The 24,855-nt window shown below is 35.2% G+C and overlaps 3 protein-coding genes across 5 annotated transcripts in view; 2 read left to right on the plus strand and 1 right to left on the minus strand.

The window, feature by feature from the left end:
- Positions 1–16,645, minus strand: part of nompA (no mechanoreceptor potential A) — a 91,150-nt gene extending 74,505 nt beyond the window's left edge. For 2 of the 3 annotated variants that reach the window (XM_074178454.1, XM_074178451.1), the window contains exon 1: positions 7,511–7,609. The gene's annotated coding sequence lies outside the window, so the exon portion shown is untranslated. Of the gene's footprint in view, positions 1–7,510; positions 7,610–16,489 lie in introns of those variants that run through there. The other variant, XM_074178453.1, reaches the window with a different exon arrangement.
- Positions 3,994–14,612, plus strand: LOC111508607 (cytochrome c oxidase subunit 5A, mitochondrial). Its single transcript, XM_023164171.2, has 2 exons — positions 3,994–4,220; positions 14,179–14,612. The coding sequence occupies exons 1-2, from the start codon at positions 4,093–4,095 to the stop codon at positions 14,498–14,500; spliced, it is 450 nt and encodes a 149-aa protein (XP_023019939.1). The 5' UTR covers positions 3,994–4,092; the 3' UTR covers positions 14,501–14,612.
- Positions 16,646–23,874: 7,229 nt separating the features above from the next.
- LOC141483637 (uncharacterized) lies at positions 23,875–24,522 on the plus strand. Its single transcript, XM_074178403.1, has 3 exons — positions 23,875–23,887; positions 23,952–24,198; positions 24,253–24,522. The coding sequence occupies exons 1-3, from the start codon at positions 23,875–23,877 to the stop codon at positions 24,497–24,499; spliced, it is 507 nt and encodes a 168-aa protein (XP_074034504.1). The 3' UTR covers positions 24,500–24,522.
- The last annotated feature ends 333 nt before the right edge of the window (positions 24,523–24,855 follow it).

Here is a 24,855-nt window from a genome sequence, read left to right on the forward strand (position 1 = left end):
TTGAGAAACTTGTGCGAGCTAAGGACTAACGAGGTCTTACCTTAAAACGTGTGATTCCTGACATGAGAAATGTCTTCCAAATAACCACGAATACTTCTCTCTCGAAGCTGCGCTATGCATGACCACTTCGATAAGGCCAGCAGTGCTGCGCCTCAACCAAAGGTACTGGTACTCAAGGATATTGTCACATCTGCCCCCCTTTCAAAGGTCCAAGACTGTCGTTTTTGGAAACAGTGCTCGAAAACATAGGAAGAATTTTTTTTTTGACAAATATGAAATGTGTCTTTCCATCTCAGAGTCGCAATGGGCTAGTACGTATGTCTTAGAACTCAAAACTTTCTTGATTTTGTAGGGTCACTCGAATATCAAAATGAGTTTTTTGGTCTCGTGAAGGACCGCGGACGAAGTTGGGTTAGCCTTAAGAAGCACTAATTCACCTTGGGTGAACGGCTGGTAAGGTCTCGGAAGAAAACGAGGTGCACGTCTCTCTACCCGTTTCTGCAAATTTTCCTTGGCGAAGAATCATTTAACATGAGAGTTACAAGGTATACAAACATACATCCATACAAACTGGCTACAGCGTGTTTTCAAACCAGCTTGTTTCAAACCAAACAAGGCAAAACTTTGAAAATACAGCTTTTCGTGTCAAAACGGAAACCCGTATAACGGCGTTGCTCTGGTTTAGTAGTAGTATTCATAACAACAAATATCCTCACAAAAGGAACGTAAATATTAAAATAAACATATATCTGTACATAAATATTTGCTTACACAAACCACTTGTAAACATTCAGTGCTCGAAAAATTCTTACATAGTATAGAAGCAGTTTTCTAAAAGATATTTCTTTGTTTTGTTCTTGAAATTGTCATAGCTGCTAATGTCTTTAAGAAACTTTGGCAGCTTGTTGTAGATTGATATACAGTTATAGAGAGTTGATTTTTTGAAGATTGCTGTCCTATGCTTTGGTATATCAAGAATAAATTTTCTTGAAGAGTTATTATTATTTCTTCCCAATATGTTGAATATGTTATTTTTCACAAATGTTACGCATTTTAGGATAAATATGGAAAGGAATGGTAGAATACGGTGCTCTTCAAAAGTGGATCTACAGGATTCCCTATGTTCCAAATTGAATATTAGTCTAATAAGTCTTTTTTGAGATATAAAAACCATTGTACTCAATTGATAGTCCCCATGTTGCAATATTATTTGATGAGTGGCTATATATACAAATGCATAGTATAGGTTCAGCAACCCATTCCTGTCTAAAATTGGTTTCATTTGAACAATTGTATATTATGCTTTATTGAGCTGTTTACAAAGTCTGTATGAGAAGAGAAGCTGAGGTCAGAGTCTAGGCAAGTACCGAGTAGTTTGACACTATGACTTAAGATTCATATTGGTATAAAGATTTTCAGGAATTTTTTTCTTTATATAAAAATTTATATAAACCGTTTTATTCTTGTTCAGAATAAGGCGATTTTTCTGACAACATACTTCCATTTCAAGAAGAGTAATTTTAATATTCCTCTGGAGTTCCTCAAGAGTATCTCTACAGACAGTAACTGTGGTATCGTCCGCAAACATTGTAACTTTTCCAATAGTTATGTGGTTGGAAAGGTCGTTAACAAACAGAAGAAAAATTAAGGGTCCCAGTACTGATCCTTGAGGTACGCCTAAAGAAACAGCACACCTCTCTGATAATCGATGTTCCATTTTAACAATTATACTTCTGTTCGTCAAATAAGATTCAAACCATTTCAAAACAGTGCTTCTGATACCCAGAAAACTGAGTTTTTTCAAGATGAAAGCAATGTTTAGGCAGTCAAAAACCTTTGAGAATCAAATATAGGTGATATTACATATTGTCCCTTGTCTAAAGAAGTATAAACAAAATTCATTAAATGATACGTGGCTGATTCTATAGATTTACTCTTTCTGAAACCATGTTGAGATTGCGTTAACAGATTATTGTGCTCTACAAAATTTACTACTATATTGTACACACAGCGTTCAATGACTTTAGAAAATTCTGTTAGAAGTGATATTTGGCGATAATTATCTATTACTTGTTTATCGTCTTTTTTGTGAAGGGAAAACACAAGAGAAACTTTCAATAAATTTGGGAATTCACCTTCAGCTAGTAATAAGTTGATTAAGCTTGTTAAAGGCGTCATAATATAAGCAAGCATAGTTTTCAATAGTTTTGGTGATATCTTATCAATTCCTGAACAGGTTTTATTTTTCAGTGATTTAATAATATCAGATAGGTACATCGGTTTCAGTTGATATGGGACAAAAATACTATTTAGAGAATTACTGGAAGCAGTACAATTGAAAGTAGGATTTTTTCCGAAATAGTCATCTGTTTTGTTTTTGCAGATTTTCGAAAATTGTATTGCAAAAGCATCGGCCACCTCCTTTTTATCTGTTATCAAGCGATCTTCACATTTTAGACTGATTTCCTTCTCGCTATTGCATTTTCTGATCAAATTTTCATTTTTAATTTTCCATGTTTCCTTGATTTTATTTGGAGCTGAATTTATTTTATTATTGACATACCGAGATTTTGCTTTGGTTATTAATTATCCGTATTCGCTTTTTTTCAGCAAGTATTCTTTTTTTATAGCATTGCAGTTTGACACTGACATACACCAGTACAGAACTTGTAAGTAATTTTTAATTTCTGCTAATTCTGGAGTATACCATTCAATGTGTGTACACGAGTAGGTTTATCTGTTGTTACCAGTAGTTGAAAAGATTTCAAGATATTATTCAAAGTCTTCAACTCGTGGGTATTTATTTTATTGTAATGAATATTGAAATCTCCAGTTAAGATGATGTAATTGAATTTTTTACTTACTGAATTTAATGCTGAGAAAAAATGTTCTTCAAATATCCTTTATTCCTCTGATCCTGGTCTATAAACGTTTATTATTGCAATATGACAATCCCCGATTATGTAATCAACCCCACACAGTTCTATATGAGTTTCTGGAGATAGCTTTTTGATATAGGGTGTCTCGCTAGCTTTTGCACTGTTTCTTGCATATATGGCAGATCCACCATGAATATGGAATGATCTGTAGAAGTGAGAGATTAAGTTGTAATTCGAAAGAGATGCATTCGATATCATTGTTTTGATACCAATGCTCGCAAATGCAGACTATTTCAATATTACGGCTATGGATAATAATTTCCACTTCTAGTAATTTGTTATCCAAACACTGAATGTTTACATGGAAAATATTAATATGAAAGATGTTATCACAATGATAGGGAATTGTATGATCTAGTCTAAAAAAGAAGAATCTGCTCTATCCTCGTCACAATTCTTGTCTTCACTCAAAAATCGTCGCCCTCTCTAGAAGTCAAAACGTTCAAAAACAGTTTTCCTTGGCCAGAAAGCCGCGTCATAGATTTTTTCTTGCAGATGGGGTCAAACATCCACCATAAATGATTGTTTATCGTTTCTTGGGTTCATAACATTTAATTTTTTTATATGGATATCTTCATCGCCGGTTTTATAGGTACCTGCCAATATGCGCAGGTTAAATCTATACTAGACAATAATTGGACGTTATTGATGTTTTTCATAGTCTTCGTTTTCCATCACACTGTTCAAGTGACGCGCATCTAAACACAAACGCACCGTGCAGTCTTTTTTGACAGTTGTCATCAACGGGCTCTCGTAGGAGATAGAACACTTCTCAATTATTCCCCACTACATCATTTTCTCTATTTCCATTTGTACGGCCGCTCAAAAAACTTGAGCATGTCATTCACAAAGGTACTGTGTACAACTCAAGTGAGAAGTTGACACTTCAATTCTCAATGTTGTTTACATTTGGGATAAAATTTCGAATCTTGCACCATCTATCAACATTTATACAAAAGTGGTCATTCTCATTTCTCGCGTCAGTAGTTTTCGACAAAATAAATGCGAATCGGTTGAAACACCAGATTTTCTACGCATTTGTTGAAACGCTCCAACAATCAATCAAATGTTGACAGTTATCTGTCACAAATTGTCACAAAAACTTTCAGTTCCGAATTGAGCTTGATTCATCGCAAATTTTTTCTAATTTGCAATGTCTTTCATAGCAAAAACAGCACGAAGACTGTTTGTGAATGCGTCCCGGATTTTGGTGAATAATACTGTTCGCAGCATAAGTCATCTGGTTGTACAAAATGAAAACACAGAAGATATGATAGCTCGGTAAGTTATTGATATTTTATTATAATCATCGCTATACTTAGCGAAATCACAAAAGAGAAAAAAACAACATGTTTTTTCATTAATTTACAGTATACAGAGTATGCTAAGAATACTCTGAGTACGGTTTAGAGTACGATCATCAGTATATGATTAATTATATGAACGCAACCAGAGCAAATTATCTTATATCGACCTAGTGCTAGAGTCACCGTAAAAAAATCAATCAAATGGTGAATGCGCTCAGTCTAATTTTTACTTACGTCCGAATTGTTTAATATCAAATAGTGATTTGCGAATGATTGGTTTTCCCAAACTTATGGAACATTGGATTTGAACGATTACGAGTAGTCCCTCAAATACTTGATGCAACATTTTGTACTATATCTAAAGAACTATTTTTTTGATATTGAAAATTAAAATCTAATTAGAACGATGATTATTTTTGTTCAAAACCATTTACAATTCTGAAAATTTTCAGTATATATTTTGGTAAATTTATAGGAAATTTTGAATTCATTTCCCGACCTTTAATTAATCGAATGCAATATAGAGGTTAGAGAACTTGAAGTGAAAAGCAAATATTCAACGAATATTATCGAATAAAAATTATTCAGAGAGGGGGTAGATTATTCCCTAAAAATCGATATATTTTTTCATACATTTTCAAAACAATGAAGGTTATTTCAAAACAAACATTGCTCCGCAAAACATCATAACTACAACAGTCTCCTTGGCGCGAGTTTCACCAACCGAGTTGCAATCTTCAGGAGATTAGGTAGACTGTTTTGGATTTATTCAACGCCAGATATTTCAGTTACCTTTCTGTGCTTGGTCTTTTGAGATTCTTGAAATATCCCAAACGTATTACCTTCAATACACTACTTTGCAGATGTATAACTTAACACGCCTGAAGACGCTATTGTATATCGAAACACCTGTTGCTCTTTTGTAAAACTGTTTAGTGTTCCACGATCTGTGAAAAAGAAATATGAGAAAGAAATCGCTAACACAATTTCGTACTTAACTGAGATGTTTTTCGAACGGGTTTGCATATTATTTCTACAAGTTTCATAACCATTGTTAGGAAACTGAAGAGTCTCAAAGTTTCGAAACGAGTTCTTGGCAAGTTAGCAAATAGTTGGCTGGTACTCCTAAAACCAGGAGTGCCAGAAGATGACAGTACTACCAACTGTCGAAAGCGCTCGCAGATAATTAATAGAAGATATAAAGCTTCAAATCCTTTTTGTAGAATTTAATATTGAAATACTTAAAATAAAGGAAAATTAGTTGCATCAATCAAAATATATATATATATATATATATATATATATATATATATATATATATATATATATATATATATATATATATATATAGATACGTACTTCCTGATAATTCCCATATTGATTTCAATTTAAGAGCCACTGGTAAACAGCTGTTTCTGCCTATTGGGCATCATCAGTACCGGGCAGGCAGTCCTCGATTGAAGACAAAATGTAAAAACCAGAAAAGTACTTGATAAAAATAGCTGCGTAAACACAAGCGAAACATAAGTGGAACTACCTATTGGTGTGACACCCAAGTCAACTTGACTGGTTTGACCAATCGACCGACAACTGCGGTAGCAGAAATTTGGGAAGCTAACCTGAAATGCCATCGGAAAACAAATCCACATGTTTCTAGAAATGATATTAAATCGAGAAAGGTTAATGCAGTCGAGCTGCCGGAAAATGATTCTATAAAAATCAAAATATGAATAGATAAGTACTTTTTGATAATTCCCATGTTGATTTCAATGTAAGAGCCACCGGTAGACAGCTGTTTCAGCCTATTGGGCATCGTCAGTACCGGACAGGCGGTCCTCGATTGAAGACAAAATGGGGAAAACCAAGAGAGTACTTGATAAAAATAGCTGCGTAAACGCAAGTAGAACAACCTATTGGTGTGACACCCAAGTCAACTTGACAAGTTTTCCGTTTGATTAAACGGTTTTCATTGTTGCGTATCTCTACGCTAGCTCAGTTGAATGCGTCATTAGACTACATATATGCATCTTCTTTGAACTTCCACTTAAGCCAGTGTTTCTGGAGATAATCTCAGCTTGGGGCCATTTGATGCTATGTTGATGAGTCCGAACATGCTCTGCTATTCCAGATTTGCTGATTTCTCCTCGCTGTGTGTTTTTCTTATGCTCGGCAAAGCAACGGCCTCTTAGTTTCGCAGATATGAGATTTGCCACAGTCACAGGGTATCCGGTAATTACGATTCGTTGAATGGTAGTCCGTGTTTGGTGGAGTGGTTTTGGTGAAGTAGCTACGGATGGTGTTTCCGGATCTGAAGTAGATTCTTATGTTGTACTTGGACCCAATTTTTTTATCTTTTCTAACAATTCTATGATGAAGGGAAGGACAAGCACTTGTTGTGACGGCTTCTCTTGCGAGGCTCTTGCTGTCTTCTAGCCAAAGTGTTGCTCCACTTCCACTTTGAAGTAACTATTCGTTTGAAGATATTTTTTGATGTTCCTTTTCGAGACCTTCCTTCGTATTAAAGAGCTCGAAAGCACGATCCACTAAAGTCTTGACGATTTCTCTTCTAGTAGATTGATGGTAGTTGGATCCATGATTTGGATACTGCCAATAGAATCATATTAGACAATGGAAGTCCGAACGTGAAACTAATTTGAGGATTCATTCTGTAAGTACAGCTTATTAGGAGGAATTCCAACAAATGTTCTTATATTGTGACAACACTGTTCACAATTTCTTCTTCATTTCAACATCGACAGCCTTTACGTCGGATACTGAGAATGGAAAGGTATGCCTAACTTCACAGTAATTATTGGCTATACTCACGATCAGGATTTCATTCCTTTGTGGGTTATATAAATAGTTATTATATTGTATAGTTCTCATTTTTCACTTCATTTTTACATACTCATTTGGACATTTTGAGTATTATGGAAATTATATTGATTATTATTATCATTATTGTTATTATCTGAATACCAATTTTTTCCCATACACCCACAGAATCAGAACACCTTTTCGAGGTTCATTTTGCTAACCAAATTAACATCATCAAGAGACAACAAAAGTGCTCAGTCCGGGAGTATGAGAAATGTTTTTCAATTCTATTTGAATCACCTCAGATATTCTAATTCTACCTATCAAGGCAAATATTTGTTTACTTGATTTTTATCGACAATACGATCATATAATGTACCTTCATTTGAGAAAAATTATTTGCTACCTCATTCTATAACTATTTTGATGATAGTGCTTATCACTTACCTAGCTTGTTTATATTAGTCGATAACAAATATTATACAACTTCTGATGGAAATATTTCTCAATAGATATCTTAATGAACAAATCATAAATGAATTTCATGTACCTATGATGCGCAATGCATGTTTGATAATTATAGAGTTTGAATCACGGTTTATAATACCAGAGGAAGTTATTATTCAAAATAGTTAATGCATGATGTTATTATACCATTAATAATGTTATTCGAAGTATTTTTTTATTTAATTTTGAGCTTATATATTCACTTCATGAATCAAAATAGCACATTTCATGAGTTTTATATGAACCCATTATAAAAATCAAAGTTGAGTTGACGAACTCGCACAGTTTTTCGCGAATAATTCAAAAAGTAAGTATTTCATCGAAAAAACTCATTCTCAGAGAAAATGTAGCTTATGAAAAAAAAAGAGTAGTGGTTTCATTCTATCCCTATATCCAATACGAATGTAATATTTGTTTGTTGAATATTGGTTCTCATTCGTTAAATGCCGGAATCAAAAGTTCCAACGTAAAGTAATCGGGAAGCAATACTTCATTTTGTGAAATTTGTTTGAAGTGCTTGAAACGAATCTTCATTTCAATTTTTTATATGTACCGCCATTATTTTTATCATAATCGCTTAGTTTTTATCAAAATCATACATAATGTGTATTGATTAAAGCTGAAATCAACAGTTCTTGAATCAATTTGAAGAAAAGTCATTTTCTCGCTGATTTCGGCAAAGGCTTGCTGGAATTTCGTCTCTGTATGGCAAATATTTAATAAACCTTTCCTGCCTTTCTTGAAAAAAAAGTTCAACCACTGATCTGGTCATCGGAACTATCGAGGAATAATAAAGTTTCTGCTACGAATATGCTTGCCGTTTCGATATTACTCTAGTTTTTTGGAGTACAGTAAAGTGGACAATAGTTTAGTCTGGTTGGGTTGTGTGAGGGCACACTACTCAAACAAAACTGAAAAGTCTGAAGAGTTGTTGATGTATATAATATTTTGACGCGTTGTATTGAAAGTACATCGAGGAAAGCTATTATATTAACATCGGAATATTCTTTTAATGCTTCATTATATAATGCAGGTCGCTTTTCAACTTCCGCAATTAAATTTTCTACTGAACATTCGGCAATATTCGACATAATTGTGAAAAAATAATATGTAATGAAAACGCAAATATATTCAAAGATAAAGTAGGTACTAAATAATATTTTATATCAGATATCAATAATGGAATGTAGAGTGGCGAGTCTGCAGGCACCGACTGTTTAGTTGGTGAGTCTGCGCACTCTCATAAATACACAGTCTGATCAGAACTCGGCCGATAGTTGTCCAACTTTGTGATTGAATCAGAATTGTGAAGCCTATCCAACTTGTTTCTGATTATTCAGTCGGCCGACTGGAATCGCTTAGATTTGCGGACCCACATTACGATTCTATACTAATAAGCATCCAACTAAACTATCGGCCGATTAAAAGTCTGTAGTGTGCACTTGCCCTAAGAGTTCACATCCCAAATCATCTGTTTCACTATTACACTTCTCCCGACAACAGGTTTGTCGTGGAATTTTGAGAATGACATGACAGAATGGTACTCTGAAGTCATCACGAGGTCGAATCCTCTTCTCCGCATGGTACGCGTCTACGGGAGAGCTGAAATTGGTGCAAAATAGGGAACCAGAGTGGCTGATGAACTCTGTTCAGTTTTCGACAATGAACGAAGTGATCACAACTTTGTCACCGAGTTGGAACTCGTAGGGGCTGAAGTCGGAAACTGAGAAATTCACCAGGTGCAGGGTCTGCTGGAAGGCACTTGAAATCCCAATTCATTTGCTGTCGGTATTGCTCTACACACCGGAGAATATTGAATTCGCTGTGGGGAAGCTTATATCCTACCATAGTTCGTCCCAACCATCAGAACAAGACGATTTTCGTCGTTCCGAGTGAGACAAATATCGTCTGAAAAAAGAAAGGAAAAAAGATGGAATACTGAGATTTTTTTCCAAAACTCTGTAGGCTCTATCCAGACTACTCTGTTGAGGTGGTTGTTCTGATTGTCAAAGTAGTTGTCGCACTGAGGTAGAACTCATGGCCAGTCAAATATAGAAGGGTGTCATTCTAGGCTCATTGCATGTACACATGGCACATGATTTGATGCACCTAATGATCACTTACCTTTCGGATGTAATACCTAGCGAAAGCTATGTATGGTAATATACATTCCAACTTCAGGAAGAGCCATATTTCTTTAATTAAGAATTTTTTTAATAGCCGCATCTGTCTCATACAATGTAAAATTATAGCCGAGGGATCGAGAGTGTTTATATAAACACTATTCCTCGGCAGATATATTTGTCACGGAGCTCAGGATGAAAATATGGGCAAATTAATACCCCAGCATTGAAATCGTGAGTTTTGTCAATTCATCGAAATAAGTTTTTCTGGTGACCTCCGTCGCACGTGGGCGACTGTTACAAAGACAGTTTGAGGAAAGGGGGAACGAAGCACCCGTGATTTCTTTCTGGCTTGTTGGATGGCAGGGAAGACAGAAGGTTCGGAGGAGTCTTGCGAGAGCCACGAAGGGGGTCGGACACAAGAGCCCGTGAAGGCGGGTTCTGGGGTGTCATCCCTTAATGACATCCTTGAAAGCTGAGGATAGTGGCCTGAATAGGTGAATTGTTTTGTTATATTTCGCTCTTGTACGAAATCAAACTGCTTTTGCACAATGCTGCAGTCATCTGAACTGTTTATAAATGTGTATAGTTTAAAATCATCAGCAAAAATTGATCTATTGTGAGTCAATGAGTTGCACGGATCGTTAATTAATATCAAAAATAATAAAGGTTAAACATTGCATACTTATAGGACTCCTCCGTCAGTGGTAAAATACATATCTATAATAATACATATAAATACTGCTTGCGACTGCTAAAATGTGATTCCAAAAGTTGGCAATAAATTTCATTGAAACCTATGCAGAAAAGTTTACTTTCAGAGAAGTCTCCATACACCACGTCGACTTACTCTCTAAGTAGTCTGAGTTCTAATAATTCACATAAATATCCATGAAAAACGGCGAAATTACGAAAATATATCGAGATAATCGATAGATAAGACAACACAAATTGTTTCCAGGAGCTTGGTGAAGTTGTAAAGGATTCAGATAGTTCTGTAATTACTGATTATATTCAATCTTGTGCTTTATGTATTGGACAAACTTCAACAGTCTTCCAAACTTCAGAAAAAATGGACGTTCTCAAAATGATGTTAGGAATTTGTAGAAGTTGAACAAATACAGACAGTCTTTCAATATTAATGAAGAAATTTTGTATGGAACTGAGGTCATCTGGTTTCTCCATCAGTTTGAAGTTATAAATAAGCATTTTTAGAAAATTCACCAAAAGCATTCGAAATCAATTCTAGGTTGATATATCACTCTATACCAAACTGGATAAACAAGTTCAGAAATTTCTCTAAGTATAACGGGAGAATTTGAAATTTTATAAAACTTATTATAAAAACAAAGCTTTTCTGCTAATCTTTCCCAAAAAGATTCCTTTCACAATTATTATAGACTCTTTCTAAAGCAATGATCACCTCATATTTTTTCTGAAAAGTTCCAATCCATGTTCAAAGAGTAATCAATAATTTTGAAATTAATTGATCTATTATTTATGTTTGTACTGAATTTATTACATTTTGTAGTGAGGCCGCAAAGTTCGATTGAAGCGAATGGGTGTTGCCAACATAGTCAATATTACTTATTCCCAAGTTTGACTGTTGATCATATTCATTCAAAATTCGGTTACATTGTTTTCCTATGCATGTACAATTTGAATCTTCCAAAACTGAGAATATCAAATTCCATGCTTCTACAGCTTCAATAAAATTTTTAAAATTCATCTGGGGTTGAATATGAAGTAATATAAACAATAACTACCTGAAATGAACAGATTGACACAGTACACTTAGAAACCAAGTTGTTTCTATAAAATAAATTCTTCTAAAATGGAGAAATCAACAATTCCAAAATCGATATTATTGTAGTTGTTTGTTTTTTATCGACCTTTTTTTGGGTAATGGTTACCTTCCACAATCTGAAAAAATATAAAAATTATAATGGAGAACTTTATACAAGTGTAGAAGGGCAAACTTTTTAGTTTACCCCGATAAGTTACTGCGTAAAAATCAAAGTATTTTTCACAAAGAAAAATCTTCTATTTATCAGTAATTTGTCGTATTTCACAATTTTGCCTATCAAAAAAATATTAAGAAATTATACTTATCTTTTACGTTTCGGAGGCCAAAATCTGCCTCCGTCTTCAGAAATGGATAAAAATTCGAATTAATATGCAGTTATTCCTTTTTTGAGAGCTTATTTCTTTACTTCTTCGACAGATGTCAAAGAAGTTTTGAAATATGAAATTATGTCAATGTTGTTGATTGACAACTGAAATATTTGATGTAATACAAGGTACTCTCCGATATCAGTTTGTTGCCATTTCGCCACTATCCAAAGTTTTCTTCAAGATGGGTAGCCAAGTACGATCTATTTCTAAGGAGCTATTCGAGATACAATTCTCTCCAGACATGAGAATATACGCTGATTCTTTTAGCTTACGTCTCTTAGAATGAGGCTCATTGGTAATATTTCTTGTCCTATTCCATTCCACCCGATGTTCACCGTCTGATTTTAAAATGTGTTCTGATAATTTTGATCCTGTCAATTGTCTATTTTTTATATAATCTCGATGTTCATTCTCACGCACTTTCAATGGTCTTGAGGTTTCACCAATGTAACTTTTACCACAAGAACAGGGTATTTTATAAATACAATTTTTTGTTTTTTCTTCAGTGTTGTTGGGTTTTGTATGTGTGAGTATAGATCTCAGTGTATTTTTTGTTCTGAAAGTAGTTCTAACATCATATCTATTTCCAATTCGTCTTATTTTTTCAGATAGTCTTGGAATGTAAGGTATAACGTTAGTTGTAAAAGGTGTCGTTGGATGTTGAGTCGGTAATTGTTGAGTTGGATGTTGTTGAATTTGTGAAGCTGTTTGTATGTTCGTTTGGTTTTTAATTGACTCTTTATTTTCTATTGAATTTATTGTTGAATTTATGAAAGAATCTGGATAAGCGTTATCTTTCAAAACAGATTTAATTAATGATATTTCTTTATTGAGATTTTCAGTTCAGTTCCTCCACAAAAAATGACTTTCGTTGAATATTGTAGTTGTATTATTGATATTATTTGCGGTCACTGTGCTGAATTTCATAATTATGAGGAGAGAGTTCACTACTATAAATGATATTATTTCAAACGAATTTCACACTATGTTGAGACTCTAGTTATTTTTTCATTCAGGAATCACCAATAAAACTGTAATTCAGTCTAACAGAATTTTAATGACTTCCAAAATAACTTCTGACAGTCTCTCTTTTAATATAACAACTATAAATTGAGCAAAATAATATAAAAACAAGCGACTAATTCAATAACTAGAAAATCTGAATAATAAGTTTTAACACACTTAAAAGACTATTTTCACAACTAGTGCAATTCAAACTATATATCTCGACAGTACCATACATAGTTCTTGTGTTACGAATGTGATATACAGTTTCCGAGTTTTCAAATTTGTAGGAACAATAACAATAAAACTTATTTTCAATGAGAGATACCATTTAATTCAAAAACTGAAGTAATAAACAAATTTTCAAAAAACATTGTGCCAATATTTCTACAACTACGAGCTCTTACTGACTCCCTGCGTCCATTAACGACGCAGCCTGACCACTTTCTTCCAGTTTTACATGGAATCAAGTTTAGCACCAATTTCGAACCATTAAAAAATCTTGTAGTGCATGTGCTGATTGTATATACTTCAAAGTGTGCCTCCATCAGGTGAACCGTTACCTATCCTTGCGAATGGGTGCTGACTCACGTATGCCCTTAATAACACAACATACTGAAAAACTTGCCTTCGAAAAATTCTTGCAGAATTGAGTCGTCAGCATTCGGACTATAGTAACAACTCTGTCATAATTTAGGGTGTTCTTACTATTGTTACCCGAAATTGAACTGAGTTTGTGGTTGGTTCAGTTTTAGTTGTTGAGTAAAGATTCCCCTCCAGGATGAATTATTTTCAAATTGAATATTGAATACTCTGATGATATTTTAGAGTTGCCAATTCATTTAAATGTATATTGAGTTTGTAAAATAAATATTATACTGCTAATGGTGCTAATTCCATGGGGATTTATGTGGGTTGAAATAAACGAATGAAGAGGTTATCACAAAAACCTTACTGAACTTCTGTCGTGTTGGAGTTTTTTTCCACGTATGATCAATATTAACTGGAAATGGAACTCAGGACGTGTTATAGAATATTATTAATAGCTTTACCCTTAGTGGATAGTTCGTACAGTGGTAGTGGGCTCGACTCAGAATTCAAAGATTATAGCTTTGATTATGATGCTTCCACATAGCTCGTGTAGTTTTCAACGTTAACTGCCTAGAAAATGCTGATGACTTCAGTTGTCAATGCCTTCAACACCGAAAAAATCAAGATTGCACAAAATAGCTACCAATACTGTTCCTAGTAACACTATTTGAGTTTTTTTAACCAGTGAACTGACCTTTCCATTTGTATTTCCAGATACGAATGCCTTTTTGGACGAGACGATGCCGACGGATGGGACGTCAGACAAGCCATGAACGACCTAACTGGGTACGACTCTGTTCCGGAACCCCGAATAATCATAGCAGCTTTGCATGCTTGCAGACGTCTCAATGATTACGCGTTGTCTGTTAGATTTTTGGAAATGGTAAAGGATAAATGCGGACAAGACGTAGACAAGATATATCCGTATATAGTTCAGGAAGTTGGAGTCACCGTCGCAGAACTCGGATGCGATTTTCCGGAGAGTTTGGGATACGACAAGCCAGAGTTGTACATGCAATCTGTTTTCGATATGTAGTTTTCTAATGAGAATTTGATGATACCGATGATTATTATATCATTAGAAATTATGCACGGTTTGATGTTGTAAGCGATAGTCGTTGTGATTATTAAGATGGTTTTCAATGTTACTGTTTTTTATTCATTTTGCTGGTTCGCTACTTCATTGTGAGATTTTCACAACACAGTTTTAGAAAAATGCAACACATGTTTCACTATACAATAGCTTTTTCAGACATCTAGTATATATAGACACGCCTGAAGAAGCTATCGAATAGCGAAACAAGTGTTGCGTTTTTGTAATATTATGTAGTTGAAATGTCACAATGAAGTGTTATTTGAATACGTTATGGAGTTTCATCAAGTGTCGGCCGATTCCATCACTTATCCTACTTTGTTTCTATTTTTACCATGTTTGCGAATACTAAAACTCAATGTTGAATAGTTTTCCTCAGTAGTGACCTGCGGCGCTCTTTTTGATGTCAAGTATTTAGTTCAAATTGTGAATAATTTGGCTTTCGGAAGAAATGTCCACGATAAATTCCTTCAACTACTGACAGCACGCATACAGTCCTGAGAATAATAACAAATTGAAGAAACATTAGTTCATCCAAATCATGGAGATGAAGATCTGAGAGCTTAAACCACACATGGCGTATTGGTTACACTCAATAATGGTGAATCTCAACAAATACTAATTTGGGTTGCAATTGTTGATAAAACTGAACTATGATTCACGGGATAAATAAAATCAAAATTAATGTGGATAAATTACTTGAGATATCATTTAGAACATTGGTAAGGAAAGATCAAAGTGTGAATTATCAATTATTTACCTATTAACTCACTATAGTTTTGAAGAAATTGCTCACCAATATGATCTTGGAAAACAATATTTTGTGAATATTGGTCGTAATACTTTCCGTGCCAAGCCAGAGGCGTTGCTACCCGTGCCAAGCCGGCACAGGTCACTAGTCATAAAAAAAGGTCAATCATACATCTGTTTGTAAAAGAAATTTGAGATTTATATAGATCGTATCGAAGGTGTTACTATCTCCGTCGTAGTTTGAAACTACAGTTCCAGGATGTAGTTCCAAACTACGACGGCCTTCAAACCCGAATGGAGTTAGTAACATTGAAAATCTTGGCGCGAAAGCCTTAACCGACCGTATCGTTCAAAATTAGTACAATAGTCTTCTGGATACTCAAGAAAGGAGAAAATTTGACTCAGATATATAAAAATAAATAGTATTACATCACATTTATCTTTAACCTAGACGGCATGCTGACTTGTATGGAATAATAAAATGTTCATTCTTTCATGTTGATTACAGATATGAAGCAGAACAGAACAACCGAAATTCGTGAAATTTTTTCACATGTTTAAATAAAATTGAATATGTACCAAAACCAAATTATGTTGGCTTGTCAGAAAGTTTTGTAAATAACAATTAATAGGTTAATAACAATCAATATGTTAATAACGAATTGTAAATTATATGGATAAGTTTTGAAGTGAAGGAGCAAAGTTCATCAACAATCTGGTTGAAGATAAAGCAACCAAAATCGTCCCACATTCTTTGTTGTCGAAGATGTTCCTCGAAAGGGATACTCTGAAGTCATGTTTATTCATGTGAGTACGTCACTTTATCATATTGATTGGAAATTATCAGTAAAAGAAAAGAGTCAGTATATCCAAGAGCAAAGAATGGATAAATTCGAAGATACAATTCACCATCATAAATATTAGTTCATTGATTTTTCCGAAAACCCACCAAATTTCAAATTATTTTGAAAAAAACATAATTTGCAAAATTGGTGGAAAATTGGGTTTGAACGGAAGTCTGGTATACGTGAATGAATTGAAGATCACCAGAACTGAGAGTTAGTTTTGAAAAACAAATCATATTCAAAGTCGAATCGAATCAAGTAACTAAAAAAAAACGCCAAAGCCTTACACTTCGGGAATAGTTACCCTATTTATCTAAAAATATTTTTTGTCACTTACAGTATAGCCCTGATTCAATTTTGCTGTTATCACTCACACCTGCACTCACAAACTGATGCTTAAAGTTCGCGGGACCATCGTTGAATCTGCCGAGGCCTTGATGACCGCGCCATCCGGATGTTCTTTTGTCCAATTTCCGGGAAAGCATCGAATCGTTCGGGTCACTGGATGGTCATTGCTCACCGTGTGTATAGTACTATTTTGCAACTTCATAGTTTATTAGATTTTCATGTTCTATGTAGGGATTCTAAAGTGTGTTGTATGATTTTCAGGTTTGGACTCGATTCACTTGAGCCGACCTTGTAGCACTGAGGGTGGGAGCAAATGGAGCATTTATGATATACTAGTTGTTGCCCGTGGCTTTTCCCGCATAGAATTTGGTTTGTCACATTAAGTTTCGTCACAGACCATTTTAAACAAATAATTTCCATATTTTTTACTAACCCAAAACTTCAGGTTTACAAATTCAAAACTGAAGAAATACAATGTAATCTTCAAACCCCTATTTTTTCTGTTGGGAGTGGACATTCCTGAGTTCCCTTTCTTGATGATCATTTACGCTATACAAGGAACCTACCTTCATATTTCAGATTCTAGGTTCAGAAGCTTCGGTTGTACATTAATATAAGAGTGTCAGTCAATCAATAGGTACCCACTTATACAATACTGAATAGCATCAGCAAAAAAAACGGAAAGGATTAGAATGAAATACATTGGTAATCCTACTCCTACAAATATCATAAAAGCGCACTCCTCTACCCCCGCGCATGGCCCCCCGTCGTCTTACAGTAGACGCGCCGCGTAATAGCTCACTGCGTTAATCCTTAGCTCGCACAAGTTTCGACTTCTGGGGGTTGTCGTTGGTAAGGGTGCGACAGCTGGTTAACGGAAAAACAGAACAGAAACAGATTTCATCTAAATTTGTTCAGTGCTTTAGGCGTGAAAGAGCCACAAACATACCTACATACATAAGTAGTTGTTTACAGCTGATTCTCGGCCTCCCCCCACCACTATGACGTATTAATTGCTTTTTTTATTGGTTGTTGTTTGGTGAAGTCAAGGTGATGTGACCTTGAAGGGTGTGGTGTATGGATCGTTCAGAATTTTTTTCCCGGTTCTAATCCTCCCCCCACCAATATGACGTGTTATTTGCTTTTTTTGTTGTGCAGTGAAGTCAAGGCGTTGTGACCTTGAAGTGTCTGGTGCATGGATCGTTCAGATTTTTTTTTCATATGAGATTTTGTGTGTTTATGTGTGTGTGTGTGTGTAGGAGAATGCACGGTACAGGGTTTCATCATGTGCTTGTTTGTCTATGTACAAACATACGTCTGCATACTTCGAAGATCCTCCAAGTAATAAATGCTCCATCGGTGTTAGGGCACCAAGTTAGTAGTGGAGTGACGTCACAGCAATAACCGTTCAACGGCTAGAGAGCGACATGTTCACTCCACGACGTGTGGCAGAGTAATGCGTATTCATCGGTCTGCCCTCACCTCTCCCGAAGCGATGAAGGTTCGCTCTAGCCCCGCTATCCATGGTGACACCACGGCAGCCGAGGACCGTCTGCCTAACGTCTACCCTCTCCGAGACCGCAACGACCACTGCTTGCTCGTATATCGACATCTGTTATCGCATTCAGTTGGGAGGTAATCTTGGCGCATGTAGTTGAGAAGTGGGGTTGGCTATGACGTCTTGACGGGTCCTATCAGAGTGTATTTAAGAAGCGTACGAGTGTTGGCTATGTCAGTTTACATCAAGTGAGTTAGTGAGAACTATTATATAAAATCTATTCCTGTGACTGTGGTAAATCTTTCACTCGTAGTGATAATCTTCGTCGGCATCAGCTCCAGAGTTGCCAAGGAGGGCCTGCCGTGAAACGGGTGAGAGTGGATAATGCAACACCTATGTATACGTGCAATTGTTGTAATGTGACAATTCCTATGACCCAAGTGAATTCTCACCGAAGAACCATGAGTCATAAAAATAATGCATGTGTTCAATTGTCTGACGGTGTTCAAATTATAACGAATGCATTCAATTGCCGCATTGCTACATACAGGGTGGAGAGTTCGATTGTAACCAGTGACTACATGTCATTTTTCAATGAGATTAGGCAGAAGGTCATTGAATTACTGGAATCAGCCATCAGGATCCATAAAAGCATCAAGGTGAATATGGAAGTTTTTGGGAATTATATTCTTCAGACTGATGATTCGAGGGACACGAAGTCATTTAATTCCCAAAATAAAATAGTGGACCAATCTTCAGATTTGAATGCTGTTTTTGATGGATTCCGTGATGTAATTGTGGCTCAAACGACTGAGTTCCAGGATCGTGACTCAGGTATTTATTTTTTAAAAATTTCAATAAGATTGAATAGTAATTTTTTTTTTAATAATTCAGGTTGGACTTGTGAAAAAATATTGTTTCTCGAGGTCAACATTAATAAATACAGTCCACTGGAAGGACGTTCATATGTGAAGCTGCCTCAATGTATTCAATGGAAGAAAGCTGTTGTGAATGTTCGTAATGAAGATCAATATTGTTTTGCTTGGGCTATAACATCAGCATTATATCCTGCAGATAGTCGAGTGTCCGAACTTACGTCATATCCACATTTTTCCACTGTTTTAGATGTCACAGGTATGGATTTTCCGGTTAAAGTTAATAATAAGAGTATCGAAATATTCGAAGATAGGAATGATATTTCAATTAATGTTTACGGTTTAGAGAATACATTTGAGAAGGGTAAAATGAAGTATGAAGTGATTGGTCCATTGCGATACTCACAGAGAAGACTCCGGAGACATGTCAATTTGTTGTTTATAACTGATGACTCCGGTAATGGTCACTATTGTTGGATCAAAGATCTTTCAAGATTAGTTTCTAATCAACTATCAGCTCATAGACAGAAAAAATATTTTTGTGACGGATGTTTGATATATTTTTCTGATGAGAGATTGCTTTTACGTCATAATATGTATGATTGTAATCACATTAGTACCACAACACCAACTACTAATTTAAAGATCAATAAATATGGTAGAATGGTTGCGGAAAATAAACTAATGTTTGAAAACTTTGAGAGGCAAATGAGGGTGCCATTTGTAGTGTATGCTGATTTTGAATCAGTGCTTAAACCGATTCATGTGAATGAGCCAAATCCTGAAAGTTCATACACGATTAAAACATTCAAACATGCCCCATATTCATTTGCTTATTTGATAAAGTGTTCATATAATGATGATTTGTCAAAATTTGTTACATATAGGGGTGTAGATGCAGCTCAGAAATTTGTGAGTAGCATTGAAGATGATTTGAAAGAGATACATGAAAATCATCTCAGAAACCCTAAACCGATGGATACACAAACTGACGAAGAAGAAGAACAGTTTGCTGCAGCCAGAACTTGTGGTATATGTAATAAAGCATTTACTGATGGTGAAGTCAAAGTAAGAGATCATTGTCATGTCACAGGAAAGAAAAGATCACATGCCGCTCACTCGAAATGTAATTTAAATTTCAAAATACCAAACTTCATACCTATCATTTTTCATAATTTAAGTGGTTATGATTGTCATTTATTCATAAAAGAATTGTATAGGAATAAAGAGAAAGTTGATGTTATCCCGCAAACTGAAGAGAAATATATATCTTTCACGAAGCATCTCTTCACACACAGCTATACCGATAAAGATGGTGTGGTTAGGAAGAATTATCTCAAAATGAGATTTATCGATAGTTATAAATTTATGACTAATTCGTTGGAGAAGTTGGGTGCAAACTTGACCTCCGATCAATGTTTGGAGATGCACAAACATTTCCCACAAATTGAGAAATTCAATTTGATGAGACAGAAAGGTGTATTTCCATATAGTTTTGTTGATGACATTGACAAATTGAATTATCCATTACTTCCGACAAAAAATCAGTTTTATGACACACTCAATTGTGAACATATATCGGAAACTGATTATGATAGGGCTAGAAATGTTTGGAATTTATTCGAGTGTCAGAATTTGGGGGAATACTCTGATTTGTATTTGAAGTCGGATGTATTGCTACTATGTGATATTTTTGAAAACTTCCGCACCACAAGTTTAGAGATATATAACTTAGATCCGGCACAATATTATACTGCACCTGGATTATCATGGGATGCCATGTTGAAGTTCACTAATGTTGAATTGGAATTACTAACTGACATTGATATGATTCACTTTTTTCAAAAAGGTATACGAGGTGGAATTAGTCAATGTAGCGAGAGGAAACATATAGCAAATAATAGATTTTTACCCAATTATAATCCCAATGAACCTTCCACATTCATTACATATTTAGATGCAACAAATCTATACGGTCACAGTATGTCACAACCTCTACCAACAAGTGAATTTACATGGTTGACACCAAATGAAATTCTTAATCTTGATGTGATGGATGTGAGTACTGATAGTCCGTATGGGTATGTATTTGAAGTGGACATTCATTATCCACAAGAGTTGCATGATAAACATTCTGACCTTCCATTTTTAGTCGAAAAAATAATACCACCTCGTACACAATCGAAAATTCCCAAATTAATTCCAAATTTGAATGATAAAAGAAAATATATTGTTCATTATAGGAATCTACAGCAAGCTGTCAAAAATGGATTGATTGTAATGAATACACATAGAGTATTGAAATTCAAACAATCATGCTGGATGAAACCCTATATAGATCTTAATACTGAAATGCGTAATAGGTCTAACAACAAATCTGTTAAAGATTTCTATAAACTAATGAATAATGCGGTGTATGGAAAGACAATGGAGAATGTAGATAATCGAATTGATGTTAGACTCGTTACACATTGGGAAAATATAAAGAAAAATATAGGTGCCAGCACTCTCATAGCCAAACCAAATTTCAAAAATTGTTCAATTTTCACTGATGATTTCGTTGCCATTCAATTGGGTAGAGTGAAGGTTCATTACGATAAACCATTATATTTGGGATTTTCCATATTAGAATTATCTAAAACAGTCATGTATGACTTTTTCTATGGATGCATCAAACAACACTTTGATGAAAATGTCTCTTTACTTTACACAGATACCGACTCGCTCATTCTTAAAGTAAACACAGAAAATTTTTATGAATTCATAAAAACTAACGTAAGTAGATTTGATACATCCAATTACAGTATAGTTAACCAATTCAATATTCCAGTAACAAGTTCAGTCTTGGGTAACTTCAAAGATGAATTTCCAAATGATCCAATCATGAGTTTTTATGGTACAGGTGCTAAAGCATATTATGTGAAATCTGTTGATGGTGAATTTAAGAAAGCCAAAGGGGTTAAGCGATCGGTAATAAAGAATGAATTGACATGCGAAGATTATCAAAAAATCGTCGAACAAGGTGGTATGATATTCAGAAAGATGAATTCATTTAGAAGCGTGTTGCATGATATGTATACTGAATTGAAAAATAAAGTTGCATTATCATACCACGACGATAAACGATTTATCATTCCGAATACTACCCACACTCTTCCTTGGGGTCATAATGATATTGAATTTTATGAAAACGATCCAAATGAGAACATTCGTTGGATAAGTAATATTATTTAACAATCACAATCTCAGGAGACTCCATTGGATCAATTGATTAATTTATTATCTGCCGAGATCAATGATTGAAGTATCATTCAATATCTTCAAAACCGGAAAATTCAATATGACAGAAGTATTGTGATATTAATGTATTATGTATGTATGTATATGTATTACTGTAATGAATATAAAATGATTGAAATTTTATTTGTATTATTTCTATTTCCCTAATCGATTACTGCAATATATAGTATAATGTAAATGAAAGGAATATCAGTTTGAAAAGAATCATCGTGGGTGCACAATGTCTAAAACAATCGATAAATTTGGCAGAAAAAAAAATGGGGTGGTAATGTCATCCGAGGTCCACCCGGCAATGGATTTAAATTAACAAAAGATGGTCATTATGACATGCAAAGAAAAATATTGAAAAATACAAGCGAACCAATTGACAAGAGTGATTGTGTAACTGTATCATACCTTGAGGGGGAAATTAACGGAACAAAGGAGGTTATACTTCTAGCCCTACAAGCTGCAATACAATCCACAATAGGCAATATTGCTCGCGATGCCCGTCAAGCATTTGACGATAAAATTGCAGAGGCTCGGATAACTTTCACTCGTAAATTTGACAAACTCACAAATGATGTAGACATAAAAATGTCTGACATAACAGCGTCTACAAATAAAAAATTTGATGCTATGTCAAACATAACAGCGACTACAATGAAAAAGTATGATGTACTGGAAGAGAGAGTTGAAGTTTTGGAGAAAAGCCATAAAGTCAGGCCATCAGGTAAAGTGGGATATCCAGGACTGAACATTGATCCAAATATTAGAATAATAGAACCAAAACCAAAAGCAACAGATGACGTATTAATTCAACCAACATGGTGAATAGTGAAGTGGAATAGCCTGCCTGGGCAGGGCCTGATTAAGTTAGGTTAGGAAAAAAAATGTGTATTTGAAAAATTAATAATGAAAGTTATCAACAAGTATTATTATATATATTTCAATGTCCCTGAAGTGGCATTATTGATGTACTCGAATTCTGACTTGACATGTTCCCAACTGTTAAAATTTGAAAAAAAAAATTTAATTTGAAAAAAAAAAGCAAATTTGAAAAAAATTTTTTGAAATTTGAAAATAAATTTTAAAATTAAAAAAATAATATTTTTTCACAAACCTATACCCTCTTGCCCCCTCCCCCCAAAGACCAAATTTGTTGGAAATTGAATTCTCTACAACTTTTGTCATTACCATTTTTCGTGTAAAATTGAAAATAAGTGTAATAAATTTAATATTACATAATGAGATTACAACCCGTTCTTTTCTCGAAAAATATCAATCCTGCGAAAAAATTAATAGAGACCAAATTTGTTGGAAATTAAATTCTCTACAACTTTTGTCATTACTATTTTTCGTGTTAAATTGAAAATAAGTGTAATAAATTCAATATTACATAATGAGATTACAACCCGTTCTTTTCTCGAAAAATATCAATCCTGCGAAAAAAATAATAGAGACCAAATTTGTTGGAAATTAAATTCTCTACAACTTTTGTCATTACTATTTTTCGTGTAAAATTGAAAATAAGTGTAATAAATTCAATATTATAATAATCAGATTCCACCACTCATTTCTCAAAAAATATCGATTCTACATACACATTGAACATTAAATACCCCCATTATTGATTTTAATAATATAGATTTACAAAAAATAGAGATTTTTTTCTCCAGTCACAATTCAAGTAGATGATCAATGCCGGTTCTATGACTGAGGATGACCAATGCCGGTTCTATGACTAAAAATTTTTAATTTTATGTTCCATTAAAAAAAAAATTAACAACACACTGTAGTCCCCGCCCACTCTCCTCCACTTTTAGCCCCACCCCCTTCCCACCATTGCTCGCCTCACCCCACAATTGCGCATGCGCGCCCCCACCTCACTCCCACCACTCCCACTTCTGCCTACACCCTGAGGAGCACACTTCTCGGCATTCAGTACGACAAGTCTTCTCATCGAGTGCAGTCCAGCTACAGCAATCTACTACAACACCAGTCTAATACAGCAGTCTTCTACAGTCTACAACAAGCGAATTTTGAGTAAGTTATCAATGTTACTTTTTCATAAAAACTAACTTTGTATTACATTTTCAGAATGGAAAACTACACGCAGGAAATCGACAACGCTGTGGCATCGATCATACCTGTGGATGTTGAGGTGGAGCGACCAGGCAGCTCTGACATGTTCGAGGGAGACGAGGTGGCGATGGTCCAAGAGGTGAAGGCTTCAACTTCGGGTGGTGTGCAGCGGCCACGCAGCCCTGTCTCATTTCAGGAAGACAGGGTTGTTAACAAAGCCAAGCGGCAATCTGCAGCTAAGGTTGGTCCTATTCAAAGGTAAAGGAGTAAATGCAATAGGACTAACCCTTATGCAGGTAGTTGGTCGACCGCCAAAAGGAATCCTCCGAGACTTCCCACACCGCTCGCATTGACAGTGGAAAGACGGAGGGCATATAAGCCGGTGCCGAGGGTGCCATCTCCAGGTGAAATCCTCACCCAATTTGCATTATTAGCGATGTTGACACCCATGGAACTCACACCGGTGCCTGATCCTGCCATGGAGGTCGTGCCACCAGTGTCGAAGCCTGCCGGGGAGATCGCGCCACAAGTGCCACCAGTGCCGGAGCCTGTCGGAGAGGTTAAGCCCCAGGAGATGGAAACTTTCCTACAGAGGTGTAGGGATGTTGCACTTGCTTC

Source organism: Leptinotarsa decemlineata, unplaced genomic scaffold (assembly GCF_025532065.1).
Source record: "Leptinotarsa decemlineata unplaced genomic scaffold, Ldec_3_MD MMD2_tig00003798_RagTag_RagTag, whole genome shotgun sequence".
NCBI classification, from domain to species: Eukaryota; Metazoa; Arthropoda; class Insecta; order Coleoptera; family Chrysomelidae; genus Leptinotarsa; species Leptinotarsa decemlineata.